Here is a 20,758-nt window from a genome sequence, read left to right as displayed (position 1 = left end):
GTGAGTCCCAGCCCCAGACTGTACCAGGGGCCTATGGTGGCTGGGGTGGAATTCTGTGGGTCCCTTTGGCCCCAGGCACACACAGTTAGACTATGGTTTCTGTTCTCTCTTTCAGAAGAGCTTTGAGCTGCAGTGTACTGAGTGAATAAGATTCTAGTGTGTGTGTGTGTGTGTGTGTGTGTGTGTGTGTGTGTGTGTGTGTAGGCAGAGTGAATAAATATGAGAGTCTAGATGAGGTGACGATAATCACCCCGGTGTCTTCCAGCCTCCTTTTACCTCGAGCTCTGTGTGAAGCAGTAGATGCTCCTGGTAGCAGCCTTCTGCTTGTTGACTATGTGAGGAGCATTTGGGCCACAGCTCTAGAACCATGTACCACACTAAAGCTGGGCTGGGAAGCAAAGGCATCCACTGGGCTATGCAGACAAGGCTTGGCGTCAGCAGATCTGGCTTTTCTTAAATGAAGTGAAGGCAAAGTAGAGGCTTCCTCTTTCTTCTGCCAGGTGAAGACTGACGTCTCCTGGTATCTGTTGTACTTCCCTCATTTGCCTTTCCGTGGTCTAAGAGAGGAGCTGGGATCTGGAGAGTCTGGGCAGCGTCCTGCTGTGCCTGGATTGGCTGCACTGCAGTGTTTAAGCCCAAGGCAACAAAGAGCAAGTGTCCGTCATCCAGCTGCAGCCAGTGTGGTCACTAGAGTAAACTAGGGAGATGAGGCCATGCTTCAAAAGCCATCGATTCCAGGAAATCTGGCTGTTCCTTTCACTTCCCTCTCCTGGCTTACTGAGCACACACTTGAAGTCTCACTGCTAAAGAGAGCTCACCCTGGGCGAAACTCCTGGTGAGAAGGCTGTGCCATCTTTGTTAAGTACCTCTGCTTCAGAGAGGGGAACAGTAGTGGGGGCTGATGCCAGGCTGGGGTGAGGTCGTCTGTTGGAGCTTTCGTGTGGAAGGGTAAGTCCACATTAGCCCAGGTATTGAGCTCCACAGGGAGCGGTTTTGAGAGAAGAGGACACAATAAAATGTTGGACTAATCAGAGTGAGCCTGCATGGCCAGGCCAGCAGTACCCACTGGCTACTCTGCCACATCTTCATGGTTACTGGCTGCTCGTCCTAGCTACATACCCAGCTAGGAAGTGTGGTGTAGTCACTCGGAGCCGCTGCTGGTCCTAGCTGCCCAGAGTGCGGGTGCCTAGATCCAGGGCTAGAGCCATGGGCCTGGGGCAGGGCCTTAAGAGCTTTAGGGCCATGGCTTGAGGGATTGGCTCAGCTCTGCTTTGAACAATACTGAAGGCCACTACCTCAGTTTCCCAGCTCCTAGTGCGTTCTACCTGTGACAAAAGGGAAGGAACGGCCCTTTCAAGCACTGCCACAGAAGATTCTCACCATGGAACCACAGAGCAGGATGACATTTAGGCTGGTGTAAGCAGGGGAGCAAGTCGAGTTTCCTGTGGCAAATCCCGGAAGTCTCCAAGGAGGGCAGTGGGTGCTTCTCAGGACGCTACCTCCCCAGATTCGCCATCCCAAGCTCAAGCCTGCTCAGTGACGAGGGCTTTGGTCAGATGTTCAGAAGGCAGGTCCTTCCGGTACGCCCATCAGCCTTGCCCCTTTCACCTCCTTCTTTTAAAACATTGTCTGTATATGTGCATGAATGTTTTGCCTGCATGTAGGTACATGTACCACATGTGTGTCTGGTATCCTGGGATGACAGAAGAGATTATTGGATCCCCTGGAGCTGGAGTTATAAATGGTCATGAGTCACCCGGAGTGCTGGGGGTCAAACCTAAGTCCTCTGATAGAGCAGCAAGTGCTCCAAACTGCTGAGCCATCTCTCCAGCCTTTACCTGTACCTCACCGGGTGCTCTCCAGGGTTGTGTGCTTATTTGCCTGAGTGAGAGTCACTAATCAATCAACTGGGCACTGCTTTCTTAACTGCCAGAGCCTGCTCTGATCGGCTGTTTGAGCTTATCTGCTTATGTGCAGTCCCATTGACTTGCCTCTGAGCCTTCCCTTTAGGATGGAGTCCAGACTCCTTAATGTGAGCCCATATCCGCCCCGCCTCCACAGACGCAGTAAGGGCACTTCCTGGGACTTTCTGGTCTCACTGTGCCCCAGGCTTTGACTTTTGGTGTGCTCACCATCCTTAAGGCTTCTTACCTCATTGGGAGTCACCGTTCCCACACCTTCTCCATTTGGGAGTTGTCATTAAGTCCTGGATCCAGCTGGCCCCTCTGCAGCATCTCAGCATGTCCTTGGCATGCACAGATGCTGTGCCAGGTTGCTGCTGCCACAGGCTTGCCCGCCTCTCCCCACTGGCAAGGCTGGGTCTGGAGCTATTTAAGTCCTAGCTCCAAGCACAGGCTGCGCCTGTGGCAGATGCTCAGCAAATGCTTAGCTAAATGAATCTGTAGGTTTCAGTAGGAGAGTAAATTGCTAAAGACTGGTTGGTCAGGGATCAAGAGTGTGAACTGGGCTATGGGTGTTGGATCTGTTGGAACTCCGAGGGCCGTTTACCATCAGGGAGCAGTTCAGACCTGAGCTGTCAGGTTTTAAAAAAAAAAAAAAAAAAGGACTCAAAAATATCTGAAGCTATATGGTACTACAAGGGTATATAAAATAGTATTATTTATAGAAAAGCACACCATATAGCATCTCTCCAGTAGAACACTAGGCTAAGCAGTTCACCCAGGGTTAACTTGGCCTCTGCCCTGGCCCTGCTCAGCTGCTTGCTGCATCTCCGGTGACCTGTGTCCTGGCTTTGGACAAGCTGCTTGCTAGGTGTTGTAAGGAAGACCTAAGGTGCTGCTGCTGTGGACGAACCTGGATACTACTTAGAGTGACATGTGCTTCCATTGGATGGAGTGTGTCTGACTTTGTACAAAGCATGCATCAAAGCATGACGCTCACATCACCATCGACCATGGCAGTGTTGAAGGGCTTTCTGCGCTTTGAGCTTTACAGACCTCCATGTTGAGCACAGCAGGGTCGACAGCACACAGCAGCCATGCACTTTTTCTTCTTAGTGAAGACTTGGTAGACGCAAGGCCTCAGATTCTGCCTCTGAAGACCGCCTGGCCCGCTGCCTGAGGCCATTCACCACCTGCCACACTCGCTACAGACGCCCAGGACCCACAGAGCAGTTAGAAAGGAAGCTTGGGAGGCAGAAAGTGGAATTAGATTCTAAGAGTCCAGAATTGTGGCAAGAAAGGCAGCCTTGGGTTCGGGGTGTCAAGAGCCCTGTTGGCTTCAGGGTTGTCCTCAAAGATGATGCTGGAAACTGCAGACAGGTGACAGGGCAGCTTGGAGGCAGCGTGCTCCAGTGTCCAGTCAGTCTTCACGTGGCTCACAGAACCTGCTGGATCCGGTGGGAGGGAGGCTGCATACAGTTTGCTGTTGGCTACATCAGAAAAGGAGAGTTAGGCCTTCTGAAAGTATCTGGGAATTTCCACCTTTCATTTTCCCTTTGGACCTTGACAACCTTCCAAAAAGCATCTTCGCTGAACACAGAGTTCTGGGTCTGCTCTCCCATCTGTCTCCTGCTCAGCTATGCTCTCCTCTTAGGAACGACACCAGTGAGTGCTGCTTCTCTTGCTCGCTCTCCCAAGGTCTTCAGCCTCGAGGAGCTGTGTGGCTCCAGCACAGAGCAAGGTATCAGGAGCAGCTGCACAGTCAGTCGTTCAGGTCCAGGAAGAGCCTTTGCAGTTACCCAGCCAATCCCTGGTCAGTGCTATAACAGCTATTGCCATGGCCCCCAGGGGAGTGGGCCTCAGATCATGGAGCCCCTCACAGCCCAAGTTAACCTAAGTTACCTACTCTGCTAACACCACCCTCTCCTGGCTGCGGAGGTCATCAGGAGATGACCTTTTTGTTTCTCCTGCTTATGTGTGATGGGAGCTGTAGGGGCAGGAGATCAAGTCCTGCTACCCTACAGATGGGCTAGTGTGGAAGGACCCACCCAGTGTGTTCCTTCCTTTCATGGGAAAATAAGGACGTCATATTCTGCCTTAGCCCTGTGTTTCTTCACACGTCACAGAGGACTCATGGAAACTCAACTTAGGACCTCAAAGAGATCTCTGAGTGTCTCTCCAGAGTCAGTGGCTGCTCCGACCCCTTCTTCTTGGTATTGAGCCTCTTTCCCTGTCTTCCTCTGAGTCCTGTGATTCTACTAAGTGTGTCCATATGAAAGCCACCAGTGCCACCACAGCAGTGCCACCAAGCAGGAGTTTCTCTGATAGTGAACCAGTGCTCAAGAATGTCCCTAACACTGAAGAAGGGCTCAAGCTCTGTCTGGGCAAAGGAGCTGGTGCCATTTCTGCGTTTTTTCTGAGAAGCGCCAGCAGTGAAGATTGTGTTTCTTGCGGTCCCAACTTACAGAGCAGTAGAAGGGAAGAGTTGGAGCAGGCCCCTTCTCCATGAGCCTCTCACATGGTGGCTGCTGATGTGTGAGGCTCACATGTGTTCGCCAAGCACACACAGTGCATAAGGAAGCATGTGACAGTACTGCCTGGTGCCATCATGTGTCCCTGCTGTCATCTACAGAGCACTCACTCTCTAGTCACCACTTCAGTACTGAAAGATTTTCCATTTTCACAATTTTGATGCTGTAGCCATTGGGTAAATTCTTACACACACATTAAGAATCCAAATTTAGTTCAAGAAGCAGACTCAGATTTTCTGATGTTAAGACCTGTGTGTGTGTCACAGTACAGAAAGCTGCAGCAGCCTGTCCACACTTCTGGGAGCATGTGTGGGAAGGCATGTCATTGGTGCTTTTGTTCCCTGGGTGCTTTTGTCCCTAGGGTGATTGAGCTTGAGCGGTCCTTTTGTGCTGGTTATTGTGCTTCTTCTGGAATCTGCCTTTTTTAAAGACACAAGGCCTTGCTTCTTCCTGTCCCGCTACCCACACCCTCCCAGCTCTCTTGGGCCTCCCCTGCTGCAGTTCCTTTCCTGCCAAAAGGGCCCATCTAAGAGCAGCCCCTGAGACATTTGCTGGACAGGGCAGAGATGGATATTCCCTCCTCACCCACCTGTACCCTGCAGTCGAAGCCAGAGGCCTGGGCCTCGGGCAGCCCCAATCTCGGCTGACTGCCACGGGGCCAGCAGTGACTGCCACGGGGCCAGCAGTGACTGGGCTGCTCTGGACTCTACCCGGTGGCTTCAGTTGTTCCTGGGCTCTTTTCAGATTTCAGTGTTGCCACTGGGACTAAGGCCACTCTAGAGAGTGACTGTCTGGCACTCTACTGGGACGTGCACTTAGTTTTTGTCACCTTGACACAAGCTAGATCCTCTGGGAAGAAGGAACCTCAACTGAGAAAGACTGTCGTAGCCAAGTTTGTGGGACATTTTCTTGATTAACAGTAGGTGAGGGAGGGACCGTGATGGTGGTGCCATCCCTGCACACGTGCCTGGGGTGTGTAAGAAAGTAAACTCAGCAGGCCTGGCAGCAAACCCGTGACAGCACCATTTCCTCCATGGCCTGGGCATCCTGCCTTAGGTTCCTGCCAGGCTTCCCTTCAAGATAGGCTTTAAACTACAGGCTGAAATAAACCTCTTTCTCTCCAAGTTACTTTGGCCATGGTGTTTATCACAGCAACAGAAACCCAAGACACATGAGGTAGAGATGCCCCTCTCAGCTTTCAGACCCTTCTTGAGCAAGAGGAGATGGCAGTTGGTGGCTTCTTTGAAAAAGCCTCTCCACGACTGGAGAGATGGATGGCTCAGCGGTTAAGAGCAATGACTGCTCTTCCAGAGGTCCTGAGTTCAATTCCCAGCTCACAACCATCTGTAATGGGATCCAATGCCCTCTTCTGGTATGTCTGAAGACCGTTACAATGTACCCACATATATAAAATAAATAACCCTAAAAAAAAAAAAAGAAAAGAAAAAGCATCTCATTCCTACTAAAGCATCACAGAGTATTTTTAAGTATAAAGAGTTTCAGAACCTCCAGTACCAGGAGACTGAGGGTCATGACTGGGCAGAGATTTTGTGTCCCTTGTGGCTCTGTAGGCCTCTGCAGGGAGCGGAGGGTACTACCAATGGTACCTTGTCTGTGCCCTTCCTATCAGAAGAACTTAGTTACCACATCAATCAGGGTGGTGCCCATTCACCATCCTGACCTTGCACTCCGGTCAGAGGTCTCTCCTCTCCAGCAGACTGCGGCAGGAGAGAGGGAGGGGTAGTGGGTGTGTGGGGAGTGTTAGTATCAGGCATGTGAAGCCACAGCACCAGTACAAGAGGACACACTTTCTTTTCACTACAGTTGGAGTTTCAACGCCAGTCCCTGTTCTCCCCTCCCCAAACTGGACGGCCTCCAGGCCCTTTCCCCAGGCGCCTCCTTGCTGCTTTTGCTCTTCCGGAGTGCTTCTCTCTTTATCTCAGCCCAGCAACAGTGGAACCAACTGTTTGAGTCAAAGACACCAGCCCCACTCCATCTTGCCTTCCAGACTTTTCCCGTTTGGACCACCCTTAGGCCTTTGTTCTCCCTCCACCCCCAGCTGGGCGCTCCTTCCTTCCTGGTGAATCCTACAGCTCAACCTCAATCTTGGCTCTCACGTAGACTCAGTCTAGAGACTGTGGCTGCTGTGTAGACTCAGTCTAGAGAGTGTGGCCGCTGCGCAGACTCAGTCTAGAGAGTGTGGCCGCAGTTCTGCCATCTGGCCCAGAGCCCCTTTATAGTACACTGTGTGCTGCCTCTTCTGATTGTAAGAGAAGTGACGCTGAGCTGTTTGGGCGTGGAACCATCTTATCAGCTCTGTATCTTCCAGGGTCACTCATAGGTCTCTGATGTGTTCAAAGTCTAAGTAATTTCTAAAAACTTCCATTTTTTTTTTCTGTTAGGACTCCTGTTCTGTGGGCAGGATTTTCCCCGTTTTTGTTTTTTTTTTTCCCCCTGACCACTATGTCTTCATAAACCTGGCTGTACATTGATTTACTTCAGTGTCCCTTTTTCTTTAGGTGTGGGAGGGACTTGCTTTGCACCAGTACAGACTTACTTTCCCCCAACTTCTGGTCTGCTGCTCCCCTGTACTTACTGTTTATGCCCAGAGCTGTGCTCATACAGGCGTTTGCTGCCAGCTTCCCTTAGCATGGGTCTCAGCTTATGGTGGCCAGTTCACTGCAGTGAATAAAGCCAGCAGAAGATCCACTCTGTGTGCGTGTTGTCAGTGGTCAACATTGCACGTTATGTGCATGTTCGCTGAGGGTATGTGGAAGGAATAGGTCAGGGTTCACCTGCCGGGCTGGAGAGATGGCTCAGCGGTTAAGAGCACTGACTGCTCTTCCAGAGGTCCTGAGTTCAAATCCCAGCAACCACATGGTGGCTCACAGCCATCTGTAATGAGATCTGACGCCGTCTTCTGGTGTGTCTGAAGACAGCTACAGTGTACTCATATACAATAAATAAATAAATCTTAAAAAAAAAAAAAAGAGTCAGCACTGTCACCTCAACAAAAAGGATGTCACCCTTGGGACTATGACAAGAACTGCAGATATGTTCAGTGCGAGGTACCACCTAAAGGTGAAACTGTGTGTGTGTGTGTGTGTGTGTGTGTGTGTGTGTGTGTGTGTGTGTGTGTGACGGCTTGTGTAATACAAACAGACCTGCAGACACTGAGCCCAGTTGCTGTCAGGTGATGCTAATACACATGAACTAAGCAAGGAGGTGGCTCAGGGAATCAGGGAGTGGGGATGAGCCTCCAAACAAGAGGAGACTGGCAGAGCAGAGAGGGTGGACTCTCCAGACGTGAGAGGCAGGGAGACAGGAAACCAATTACTACATACAGCAGGATTCTCTGCCCTTTTTTGTTGAAAACTTGAAAGTTTTTGCAGCCTAAGGCAGGAATTTTGAAAGTGGTTTTAGGATTTCTTTGACCAAGTGCTACCATCTTGGCACTGGCTGGTCATGCTGTCATGGCTGCTTTTAGACATGGACTGGAGTGGAGAGCATGGTGTTTGAGTCCAGCCTGGGAACACTGCCAGGGTGATAAGGGTGTCTGTCAACATTCTCTGACCACATTCTCCAGCTGGGTTCAACCCTGAAATTGAAGATGATTGCAGGGACACCTGTGGAGAGAAGGGTGGCCTCTGCGGTGGTACCTAATACAGTAGGCTACAAGGACGAGAGGCCTGGGCTGGGATCCCTTGTTATATGTCTAAAGTCATGGTTATTAAGCAGGGTTGCCCCAGGGACTCTCAGCAATGTCGAGAGACGTTTTGGTAGACTCATCTGGCTAAGAGAGGTAGCTGTGGTACCCAGTGGGAAGAGGACACCCACTCTGGCTCTTGCTCTCAGCTTTTGTTTGCTCTGTTACCTCAGCACTCTGGTTACCCCACCACTGAGCCATGCACTCTTTTTTTTTTTTGGTTCTTTTTTTCGGAGCTGGGGACCGAACCCAGGGCCTTGCGCTTCCTAGGCAAGCGCTCTACCACTGAGCTACTACCCCAGCCCCGAGCCATGCACTCTTAAAGAACTCTGGCTTAGTTCAGTGATGCATTTTCTGTTTTCTTTCCCTTCTTATTTGGTGCATGTTTAAGAGCCCCCTCTCCCCTTCACAGCCCCAAGCAGTGCTTCTTGAGTCAGCAGTCAGTCACCTTGTAGCCCTTCAGTATCAGGTCTGGACCTGTGGAATCTCTGTCCTGGGCCCGGGATCCCAGTTGGCTAGCCTAGTAGGTATCCTTGTGACCCTTGCAGTCCTTGAAGAATCAGAGATACTGCTTGTGCCTAGGATGTAGCCATGTCCCCTGTCACCAGCCATCTCGCACAGTCACCCCCAGAAGGTGACTGCCTAACCCTACCCTGCCCTGCCCTGCTACCCAGCGCACTTAGCAAGCATGGTTCACACATGCCTCTGGTAAAGAACACATGGGTAGCAGCACACATGTACAGCAGAAGAGAGAAAGGCTGCAGTATCCCAGGAGGAGGCAGAGGGAGGAGATTCTCCAGGGGTGGGTCTTGTAGGATGCTGCCTCCCAAGACCCTCCCAGATGGCGTGTATGGGGGAGCAGGCTGGTCTGATGTAGGACTGGCACAAGGACTGAGATTATGCCGACTTAGGTAATAGATGTTTGACCCCGATCTAGTCTGTTTGAGCCGACATCTTAAGTAAGGGTTATCCCCTTCCTGGAGAGAGCAACCGCCAAGCTTTGCTTCTGAGGGGAAGAAGAAAGCAAGCGCAGCCTATGAGCAAACGCTAGCAGTGCCTCCCCTCCCCCAGGAGGCCAGGAAGAGGGTAGTAGGAGGGGCGGTGTGATTACATTCATGGAAATGAGCCTGCTAGGAGAGGAGTCGCGCACACCGAGTGTCAGCTGCTGCTGCAGCTCCGTGCACCATCCCCATCCCCGGGGCTGTGCCAGCCTTCCCCACCAGGCTCTGTTCACTCCCGCCCGCTGTTTGGCCATTCGGCTTTTGTCTCCTCTGGACGCCTCCTCCCCTGCCCTTGTGTGCTGGCACACAAATGCTGTCCTGACTCCAGCTCTCCCTGAACCCAGAGCTGGGAGAGCTCCGGGGAGCCTGGGCCTGTGGGATTGCTGTACAGATCCACCATGGCCTCTGACTGGAGAACTGCGGATCAGCTGAGGCTTTGATGTTGCTGCCCAGAGCTTGACAGGACGAGGGGGCCACAGGAGAGGGGACACGCTGCCGGTAAGAGCCTGGTGGATGGTGCATGAAGGGGGACTGCAGCTCCCCCTTGTTCTGCCTAGGTGCAGCCTCTCCCACCCTGCACCCCATATCCTGCAGCAGGCAGCAAGAGCTGACATGCTCCGCTGACTCTGCATGTCTGTCCTTGGGTTTCCATCCTTCCTCTCTCCTCTCAGGGATTCTCCACTGTGCTTCTGGATAGGTACCAGTCATTTGTTGTTCTTCTTGTCCTGAGACTGAAGAGCAAGCCAATAACCAGTTCCCAAATTCTGCCTTTGGGTAGGTTAAAAAATAGGGTAGCAGAAAGCCAAGGGGGCAGATTCACAGCCAGCCTCGTCCCTCTAGATCTGCCGACCACTTGGGGTTTTTGCTGACCCTGGGCCTTTGGACTTCCTGGTCAGGGGCAGCCAAGGTTCTAGCAGTACACAAAGAGGAGCAAGCTCCTTTCCAGGTGCTAGGCAGAGGGCTTACGTGTGCAGGAAAGCTGAAGGAGTGTGAAGGAGTGTGTGTGTGTGTGTGTGTGTGTGTGTGTGTGTGTGTGTGTGTCTATAGGGAGGAGGTAAAGTGAAGAGAAGTGACTTCTGACACCCCCTCTGCTTCTGTTTGGGATGCAAGGGGGTGTGGTGGCCCAGCTGTGCAGTATGCAGGGGACTGCAGCTGGCAGGCGCCAGAATGGCAGTGTCCTCTGACCCCCAGAGGAGAGAGGACTGAATGACCAGGGAACTCTCCACCTGTCCCAAGAGCTAAGGACCCAGTGCTGTGTCAGGAGGGCTCTTCCTCACCGAGGGTCCCAGCTTTGTCCTGATAGAGAGAGTGCTCGAGGCTTGGGGCTGTGGAGAAGCTGCTGTGCCTCCTGGCTGTGTCCGGGCCCTGCCAGGTCTCTCAGCTGTGAGGACAGTCCTTGCTTGTTTGAATAAAACTGGATAAATTTGATGACTCAGTTCCTGTTACTGCCTTGAACTCTGACCTCTTTTCTCTTCATTGAGCTGCATTAAATCGTAGCAAACTCAGCTCTGAGCCCTAGCACTTACTCAATAAATCGTGTTGATTCTTTCCGCTAAATGATGGTAAAATATGTTCTTAGAGCTTTTAAAAGTCACATTCCTAATCCATGTTTACACGTGAGGAAACTGGGGTCGGGGTGGGGCAAGAGAAGTCAGTGAAGCCCTGGCTGGTCCTGGGCCTCCTCCCCACTCCCTCCTGTCCCTGGACAGTGTCCCCTCTGAATTCACTAGGCAAGGCTGAGGCAGAGGCTGTTATTAAGGTGTTCGTCAGAGAACCTGTCCCTAAGCCTTGAGAAGAGAACCAGTCTTCCCTCAAAATTCAAAGTCTTTAATGGATTTACTTGTAGCAGAGGCCTGGCCTGGGCCAGTTTGTCTGGAGGAATGTAAACTAGAGTATATAAATCTCCATTTTGGCAGTTTGCCCACCACATCTGTGTTGAGGATCATTTGTGCTTGCTGCATGAGAATGTGACAGGCTTTGGTCCAGTGAGTGTGTGAATTTCTTTAAAACTCTTATGCTGCAAGAGGGTGGTGAGACAAAGTACCTTTTCAAGGGCCAAATCCTAGTAAAAAGGATCTGAAGTGGAGTCAAGAGGTTAGAATACTGTCATTAAAATTTCTGTTTATTTTTAGTTAGGGCAAAACCCATATAACATAAAACTTACCATCTTTGACATTTGAAGTTTACAATTAATGGTGGTGAGCATATCTAGTGATGCTCACATCCCAGAACCATTGAACCATAAAACATGGCCACTCCATCCCTACTAATCTTCTCAGCCCACTCTCACCTCCCAAGCTCTCACTACTCTTTCCCTCTGTGACCCAGGGCCCAGGAGTAAGGGCCATCTCTGAGCATCTTCAGGCTTCCTCCTGAGCTGTGGTGGCATCAGGGCCTTCTTCTTTATAAACCCCTGACAGTGTACTAAATTTTCGGAAGGACTTCAAAGGCTTTGACTCAATAGGAAGGAAAGGGTTCTCCAAAGGTGACAGATTCTGTAAAGGTGTGACAGGAACATGGCACACTGCTGGCAGCAAGCCTGTCACTAGGTCTCTAACTGTGGTCACACCCCTTCCTTCCTGTGTCTACCTTCCCTCATCCTGGATCCTGAAGACTGGAAACAACTCTGGCTTGGTGAGTGACCTGAAGCATCAAGCTTTCGATTTTTCATCTTTTGTTCTTACCTGAAAGATCCTTGTAGGGAAGGCTGCATCCTTAGGCCTTCTGAGTGACCCCGTGCCATCCCTTGGGAATGGAGAGTTCTAATGAGGGGACAGGCTCTCCTAGGCATCGTAGCAGTGATCAGAGAACCTGGTCCCATCTTTGAATCTGCAGGTGCTTCTGTACCAGCCCCTCCTGTCCTGACCCCTCTGTACAGTTTCTGACTTACCACGACACACAGGCCTCAGGGCTCTCACTTACCTCTGATGTAAGAGCCATGCTCCCCTCCAGAGTGTTCCTTCTGGAGGCAGCCTGCCAGCTTATTGTTCATGGAGGAGCACACACTGATGAGATAGCTTACCCAGGGCCACATAGCTGGTCAGTCCCACAGGTGGGTACAGCGGCCTTAGACATAGCCCCCGTTAACATGCACTCCTAAAGTTGTTCATGGCCTCCACATCCTCTGAGACCGCTGCACATTCAGGAAGGGAGAGTGCCATCCCGCTTGGAGGCAGCAGTGGTTGTAGGTTGGGTAAGCATCTGTGCTGGGTAGGCAGGAGGGGAGGAGAGTGAGCTGGCTCTGCAGGTGAAGGGGCCTGGCTCAGGACACTGAGAAAGCTGGCCTGTCTCCTTTGCTGAGTGTGACGGGTACAGTGATGGGCAGGGGTAGCTCCATGTTACGGGGGAACAGCTGCTGTGCAGTGTGGTTGCAAACATCCGAGTCCTTTCTAGTAGTTTAAAGTTTTTCAAAGTGCGGGTCACTGGGATTTCCTGGGAGATGCGATGCAGGCCTCTGGAGGGGACAGCCCCTGGCCTTGTTGCTAAGGTCACATTGGGCAGGTCCACTGGAGGGCAGGCAGTTGGTGGGTTGGGCCTGATACTGTGGTGGTGCTGCTGGCTTCAGGCTCCTCACGCCGTAGGCCCTGTGGGCCTCACAGAAAGTTCCAACCACAGCTTCTGTATCTGTGCTCTCGGAACGAGGAGAGTCAGTGTCCTCTCAGAGTGGGTGCCAGCTCTGTGGAGGGTGGGGAGACTTGGCTTCATCTCACCACCTCTGCCATTCTGGGCTGTGCTAGGTTTACCTGAAGTGAGCCAGAGGTGGGGAAGGGTGGGAGGAGAGAAAGGAAACAATCCGTGCGCATGTTCAGTGTTCAGGAAGCTCTGCCCAGGCCCAGGGTAGGAAAGGGTGTCCTGAGAGGAAGGCTGGATTCGGGAATACGGAGGAGTCGGCCTGGGTGGGAGCTCTCCCCACCGTAGCTGTGCTCTGTATGCTCAACTGCTTCACAGGGGAGACAAGGAGACGCACTTGGTCACTCTTAAATATCTCCTTGTAATTCTGCATTAAATGTAGACCCTTTTATCCACTGAGAGGAAAAAGACAAGGTAGGTAGTGTGTTCTCAAGCCAGGCAGGGTTTTTTTGGGGGTGGGGTGGGGGGCCAAGATGACCTCAAAAAGCAAGAAGGAAATCTGAGTTCCAAAGCATGGCTGGACCCCTCTGATTTCATAGCGCACACTAGGGTTGGGTGAGGGCCATACCTTTGAGCAGTGGCTACTGAATAGAACCTGATGTCACAGGGACTGCATCTGCAATGGGGCCTTGGGGCATCTGTCAAGGGACAGAGCAGGGACTGCTGGCTTTAGACTGCTGCCTGCCATCCTGTGCACATTTTCTGCTCCTTGACTCGAAAAGAAGGCACCGTCCCTTTAAGACAGTCGTCCTTTGTATGTGCTGGCTGGACGGATGTTTCAGCTCCAGGTTTCTGCCTACAGTTGAAATCCGCAGAGCAACATCTAAATAAATAAGTGAAAGCTTCCCCTGTGTAGCTTCTGCATATACAGCCAGGCACAATGGCTCCTTGTTGATTGGCTACTTTAATCTCCTTCCTTACATTGGAACTGGGAAGGGATGGCGAGGAGACCAGAGCTGGGCTGTTCCTGCTGCCTGCTGGCTGGACACCTTACACATTAACCTTAGAGCATGGGTCCCTGCCCTCTGGCATAGGCACTCTAGGTAGAAGGGCTCCTCTGGCCTGGCTCCGTTGTACTCAGACTCACTACACAACCTGCTGGCCTGCTCAGTGGCCTTTCTCTCAGAGAAGGGTTTAGCTGCCTCCTGGCACAGGCATGGCGGTAGCACGTGGCCGTGGGGGAGGGGAGTTGTTTGTTGTCTGCCATCTGGCCTGTCAGAGCATGGCCTTGTGCAGCTTAGCCCTGCCTGTCCACTGGATCTGATAGCCTGCCAAGCTGGTGCCCCCACGTCCGGTAGCCCAGGTTACCCAGGGCTGGAGTCCTGTCTCTTCCTCCCTGAATGGTTCTGCTATTCACAGCATCTGTGTGGTCAGCCCAGGTCCTAGGAGCCATCACACCTCCAGCACCCAGCACCCTGGCAATCCTTCAGACTCTGTGGGTTAAATGGAGCAACTGCCACAAAGGCTTGAACGGAAGATTTGTTGTTGGTAAGGTTTGGTGTTGTCTGTAGAGTAAAGTATTCATTAAAATGTTAGCTCTCCCTCATCTTAGAGCAAAAGTCCAGGAGGATAAAAAGAGATTGAGATTGTTTTGGGATCTTCTAAATTCTTAATTCTTCTTTGAACTAAAATGGAAGATGTGTTGATTTCAGGTTATTAAGTATTTCAGAAGTAACTTGGAGATCATATAGTTAGTGTCAGGGGACTGGATCAAAATAAATGACAACAAATGTCATGGTATTTTTTTTGTTGTTGTTGTTTTATTTTTAACATCTTTATTATAGCTGCAAACTGGCTAGAAGCCATTTGTATCTGGCTGCAAGGACACAGAGGCCTTTTCCCTGGAGGCCCTGGGTTAGTGTGTCAGACATGTGACGCGTGAATATTCATGATAGCCCCATCATTCCATTCCCAGACCTGCTCCCCAAGGCAGCTGCAGCGGTGAGCTCCTCAGTGTTGGTGCCTGGGTCTTTGGTGACTGGTTACTGTGTCAGAACCAGGAATGAACCCCTGGCTTCCTCTGTGATCGGCAGAGGCTTCAGCTCGCCTTCTTTCCAGCTAAGGGGTTTGCTCTGCCTTTTAGCCCTTTCATTTTAACCTCTGCAAGTCCTGTGAGTGTGAGTGTGTCTGCAATGTGTCTGTGTCTGCGCTGTGAGTGTGTCTGCACTATAAGTGTGTCTCTGTCTGCACTGTGAGTGTGTCTACACTGTGAGTGTATCTGTACTATAAGTGTGTCTGTGTCTGCCCTGTGAATGTGTCTGCACTGTGAGTGTGTCTGTGTCTGCCCTGTGAATGTGTCTGCACTGTGAGTGTGTCTGTGTCTGCACTGTGTAGCTACACTGTGAGTGTGTCTACACTGTGAGTGTGTCTGCACTGTGTGTCTGCACTGTGAGTGTGTCTGCACTGTGAGTGTGTCTACACTGTGAGTGTGTCTGCACTGTGAGTGTGTCTACACTGTGAGTGTGTCTGCACTGTGAGTGTATCTGCACTGTGAGTGTGTCTACACTGTGAGTGTGTCTGTGTCTGCACTGTGAGTGTGTCTGTGTCTGCACTGTGAGTGTGTCTGTGTCTACACTGTGAGTGTGTCTGTGTCTGCACTGTGAGTGTGTCTGCACTGTGAGTGTGTCTGCACTGTGAGTGTGTCTGCACTGTGTGTATCCACACTGTGAGTGTGTCTACACTGTGAGTGTGTCTGCACTGTGTGTCTGCACTTTGAGTGTGTCTGTGTCTGCACTGTGAGTGTGTCTATGTCTGCACTTTGAGTGTGTCTGTGTCTGCACTGTGAGTGTGTCTGTGTCTGCACTGTGAGTGTGTCTGCACTGTGAGTGTGTCTACACTGTGAATGTGTCTACACTGTGAGTGTGTCTACACTGTGAGTGTGTCTACACTGTGGACTTCTCTTCCCTGGTCTCTACTCAGACTCTTGCTTCCTTTGTCCTCCTGCCTCTGCAGTAGAGACTCTGCCTGTTGGGTGATCCCATCCTGTCACATTGGTTTCATTCTTCATGGTACCATTGTCACCTGTGATCACTGTTCTTCATCCTTGGTGAGCATTTTATGCCTTGTGAGTAGGCTGATTCCAAAAGCTAACAAGCAGCAAGCAGGTGGGGACAGGGATGCAAAGGCTGAGTGGGCTGCTCAGCACCCTGGTACCCAAGCCTCTTCCTCCTGCCTCCCAGGAGCTTTGTGAGATGAGATGCATTTGTTTGCTTCTGCATTTTGCATAAACTTTCCATTCCATTAAGAGAAGGTGAAGCAGTGCCTTCCCATTTTCACAATTCCCAGTCCCCAAGACAGTCTTGTTATACAGCCCTTGCTGGCCTCAAGCTTAGGCTGCCCCTGCCTCAGCCTCTAGAGTGTTGGGATTGTAGAGTGCGTTGTGCACTCTACTCTTTGACTTGCAGTTTAGCTCTTTGGGACACCCTCCTCCAGTCCACAGCTTGCACACCAACCTGTTCCACATGCTTTGTGCCCCACCCCCAGCCGTCTTGTTTGCTATCCTCACGCACCGGAGTGCCCTGTCCCTTGTCCTACAGAGTGCTCCTCTGCAAGTCACTTTAAAACATGTGGCCAGGAGACTTGCTGTCTGCTACTTGGCTGTCTGATGACTCTGACTGGTCCCCATTTGGCTGGGGTCATTTTCATTTAGAATCTTGAAGGCCTTCAAAGTTCTCACTGGAGTGTGTAGATCTCTTTAGCTGTGGGCTGATGAACCCCTGACTCCCCGCCATGTAGAGGTCTCGGCTCCTGTTGACTTCTCTGTAGGATCACAGGTTTTACTGTGCCATGGTGAGCTGATGGCTGCCCGTGTTCAGGCCTCTCTGTTGCTCCTTTTACTGCTCATTTTGTCCTCTGGTCCTTTTTGTTTGTTTATTTTATATGTATGTGTGTTTAGCCTACATATATGTCAGTGTATCACATGCATAGTTAAAAAAAAGGTTGTAATCTAGCATGTGGGTGCTGGGAACCAGACCTGGTCCTCTAGGAGTTCAGTCAGTGCTCTTCCCCTCCAAGACATCTCTCCAGCCCTAGTCCTTTCTTTGACATTTTTTATTTAGATAGGAGGATTGAAGGAGGTTAATTTCCAAAAGAATGATCTTTTTTCCCTATACTTCCCCCCCACCCCACCCCTTTTCAAGTGTCTGGGTTTTCGGAAGAACAATTTTTCTTTGCTCTCTAACATCTGACTGCTCCAGGATTTGTTTGCTTGAGGTCTTACTCTTTCCACTGTAGGCGTCAGTGGAAAAGGAGCTTGAGAGGAAAGCCCTGGGCAGGTTGGGTCTTTTAAGACCTAGGGGCTCTGCTGAGGTGGAGCTGGCAGGGCATCCCCAAGGGCTCCCATCCCTCCTGGGGCAGCTCCTCACTAGGTAGCTGTCCACTCTTACGTCCTGGCGTGGGGATGGATATGTCCTCGGTCTCCAGCATGCGGAGCCTGGAGATTGGGCTCCCAAGGTTACTGACCAGGCCTGTGCTCTCCCACTTTCTCTGTCCAGAAGACTTGCTGCAATCCTGGTTCTGAAGGCCTACAGGAGTGAGGTTTGTTTACTTTTTCGAGTGTCTTCCCTATTTTTAAAGAAGCATCCAATCGGCAGACAGTGAGAAGCACAATTTGAATATGAAATGCAGATAAGGGTCCCCCAGGAGGCAGCTTGAAGTGGAAACTCGGCAGTCTGGACACAAGGTTGGCTGGTTGGTTGGTTGTTTGTTGTTTTTCCATCATCTTTGTAGTAAGGATCTGGAATTTAGTTTTGCCCCTTTCTGCTCAAATGGAGACTCATTGATAAATCTGATTAACCAGCTCTGTAAGCATCAGATCAAATTTTGATATGCTCAGATATTTTTAAAGGGAATTTCTGCCTCCAGTTCTCAAAGCCATGCCATGCCCTGAGTGTTCTCTGAGTCCTCGGTGTGTGTGTCCATCTATGTTGTAAACAGGGGTGTATCCCTGCTCTGCGGGGTCAATCAAGTGTCCTCCTTACTGCATCATTCCAGTGTGCCACCACTGTGGGGTGTGAGTGCAGCTGAGGAGTTGAGCATCAAACCTCACGGGTGCGTGCACCTTGACTCAAGAACAGAAGAGAGCTGTCTGTTCATGTTGAGGACACTGGTGTCCTACACCATACTGTGCCAAGAGAGACAGGAGCCAACACTTGCTCACTAAACACAAGGCACAACTTGAGGCACCTCAGGTACAATCATTACCCACCGTCATCTGTAGCCAAACTACTAAATGGAAAATTCCAGAAACGAACAGTTCATAAGCCTTCACTTACATGGCATTCTGAATAACAGGATTAATTCTGACCTGCTCTACCCTTCTCTGTCTGACCCGCTGTAAAGCTGAGAAAATCTTTACTCATTTCCTGCTGTTCCTCAGGCTGCCAAAAGTTTGGCTATGGTGTAGGACTGTGCCTGGGCCAGTCAGAAGAGTCATCCAATGTGGATGTGCACATAGAGACAAGCATGCTGTGGGTCTAGAAGTCTGCTGGGGTTCTTGAAATGTGTCCCTGGAGAATAAGGGGACACACCTTTATTTCACTTCCTCCTCAGATCACTCATTAAGTTGGACAGCATGTGGCTAAATGAGTGGCGGGGACTTAGGGAGGTCTGTATGGGGGTGGGGACTGAAGACATAGGAACAGCGACACTTTGCTGATTCTAGTGTTTGTTACTTGTGTGGCCACCTGCTTCCAACAGAGTGCTTGAATAAGAAGATGGTCATGTGGGCATGTGGCAGTGTTCATGATGAGCTGAAAAGACTCATAATCCTCGCTCCTAGACTTAAATGCAGACTCTCTCTGTGTGCACGGAATTCTCACCCACTTTTCTCCAAAGGCGCCGTGTTGCTTTGAGTTCACCTGAGACAGTTCATGGGGATGTAGTTCCACTTTGACCAGCAGGGGACTGGCCTGTCCTTGCCCCGCTGGAAGGCAGGAGAACCGTGGGGGAGATGGTGACCAGGCCTGGCACCCTGCTCATCCGCGGTGGTCCACCTGGTTGCATCTCCCTCCCGTCCATCATTTCTAAATTGGCTTCTGGCTTCTTTCTTGGTCACATTTTACCTGTGAGTTTTTGGGATTTTGTTATTTTGTGGAGGAATGCTTTCATGACAGTTCTGTCTTTGCAGTCCCCAGTGACCTGACTGCAGAGGAGCGTCAAGAACTGGAGAACATCCGGCGGAGGAAGCAGGAGCTGCTGGCTGACATCCAGGTTGGAGGGCGCTTGGGAAGCTAACGGAGGAAGGAATGCTTGGGTGTGCGAAGTGTGTGTGTTACAGGGTAGGCTTACAGCTGCTGCTTGCCACAGCTCTGGCCAAAGTAGAGGTATTAGCAGTCGCTTTTGGTTTCCCAGAAAGTAGAGCCTTAGAACAGCGCTCCCTGCTGCCATTTATCAGAGGTAAAGGGACTCTGAGCTAAGTTTCCCCAGCTGACACACAGATGCAGCCTCAGGTTTGCTGGTACCTTCTGCAGGCCCTAACTCCACCACCTGTGAGCCGAGGGCCTGGATTATAGCACTAGTTTGTTTTTTCCCTTCTGTTCTTCTGGTCATGGGGTGGAACTATAGCACCTTCACAGCTTCCTGTGAGGCCAGATGCACTGCTGTTTGCAGGGCATGTCCCTAGAGACTAGACTGGAAAGCCATGTCTTTCCAAGTTTCCTTCATAACTGGGAAGAAGGAGCCATGCGGTAGGTTATGTCACTTTGAGCAGTTGGATGTTGCTCTTCTAAATCCTGAGTAAGATTCAAGGCTGCAAAACGTATGGCCCAAACCTCACAGGACAGTGAGAGGACAGGCCTGCTCGCCACTGACGATTGGAACTGTTCCGATGGCTTTTCCTGATTCTCTGGTCACTGCTGGGGACGAGGAGAGGCTTTTACCCCATGCTCTACATGACCATAGTCATGCCCTTCCAAGCCTGGGTGAAGGAGAAGGCAGAGGGTGGGAGTGAAAGGTCAGCAGATTTAGTGGGGCCTTCCCGTGTCCAGTTAGAACAGCATGAGGCCACAGTATAGGTCCAGCAGCACAGCCTCTGATGTCCCAGACAACCAGACACGTGGGTGCCTGTTAGCTCTGTCACTCTATACTGTAGCAAGACTATATAGCAAGACTATGTTCTGCCAAGATACCAGACCTCACTGTAGATGGTGTGGGTCACCATGTAGTGGCTGGGAATTGAACTCAGGACCTCTGGAAGAGCAATCTCTGAGCCATCTCCACCTCCCATGACTACACCTTTTTAACATAGTGCATGTTCCTAAAAAAAGAAAAACCCTTCTTCCCTAGCCCAGGAACTGTGAGCCAAGGAGCCACCTCTCCCTTGCAGGCTCAGTGTCTGGGGGCCTAGTAGGTATCATTGAGTAAAGACATTCTTTTGGTTGACCTGCTAGGTTTGTGCCTGTTTTGTTGTTCTGTTCTCTCTGCTCTGGTGTTAGTGTGGAGGGAGTTGTGTGAAGGGCTTTGGAAGTATGGCTCTGGTCTGCAGCTGTCCTCCTGGTAACCCCTTCTGTTTACAGAGGCTGAAGGAAGAGATAGCAGAGGTTGCTAATGAAATTGAAAGCCTGGGATCCACAGAGGAACGGTGAGTTTGTCCTGCTGCTGGGTAGGCCTCCTGGTCTGGCTCCCAGTGCACCCTCCTTCTCCACACACCCGGGCACAGTCAAGCACAAAGCAGGCTTTCTGCCTCAGAGTCCTAGCAGGCACACAGATAGATGCCTTCCTGCCCTGCCTCTCAGCCCTCACTGCAAGGATCTGACATAGGAAACTTTTTTTTTTTTTTGAGACAATCTTTCTACGTCTCTCTGGCTGTTCTGAAACTCACTGTGTAGACCAGACTGACCTTGAGCACAGAGATCTGCCTGTCTCTGCCTCCCAAGGGCTGGAATTAAGGTGTGCACTGCCAGGCTGAGCCATAGGAAAGCTTTTATGTGTAGGAAATGAGCCAGAAAGCTCAAAGGCACCGGAAAACTTTAAGCCAGTGGTTCAGCCTTT

The 20,758-nt window shown here is 51.0% G+C and overlaps 1 protein-coding gene across 4 annotated transcripts in view; it reads left to right on the top strand.

Moving 5' to 3' along the window:
• The window catches only part of Cyth1 (cytohesin 1), an 83,121-nt gene that overhangs the window by 36,406 nt on the left and 25,957 nt on the right, over window positions 1-20,758 (top strand). For 3 of the 4 annotated variants that reach the window (XM_006247784.5, XM_063268306.1, NM_053910.1), the window contains exons 2-3: window positions 18,897-18,979; window positions 20,284-20,348. In XM_006247784.5, the coding sequence (XP_006247846.1) occupies window positions 18,897-18,979; window positions 20,284-20,348 (148 nt within the window). Of the gene's footprint in view, window positions 1-9,579; window positions 9,638-18,896; window positions 18,980-20,283; window positions 20,349-20,758 lie in introns of those variants that run through there. The other variant, XM_006247785.5, reaches the window with a different exon arrangement.

Source organism: Rattus norvegicus, chromosome 10, assembly GCF_036323735.1.
Source record: "Rattus norvegicus strain BN/NHsdMcwi chromosome 10, GRCr8, whole genome shotgun sequence".
In the NCBI taxonomy this organism is placed as follows: Eukaryota; Metazoa; Chordata; class Mammalia; order Rodentia; family Muridae; genus Rattus; species Rattus norvegicus.
This window is presented reverse-complemented; position numbering and strand designations above follow the sequence as displayed.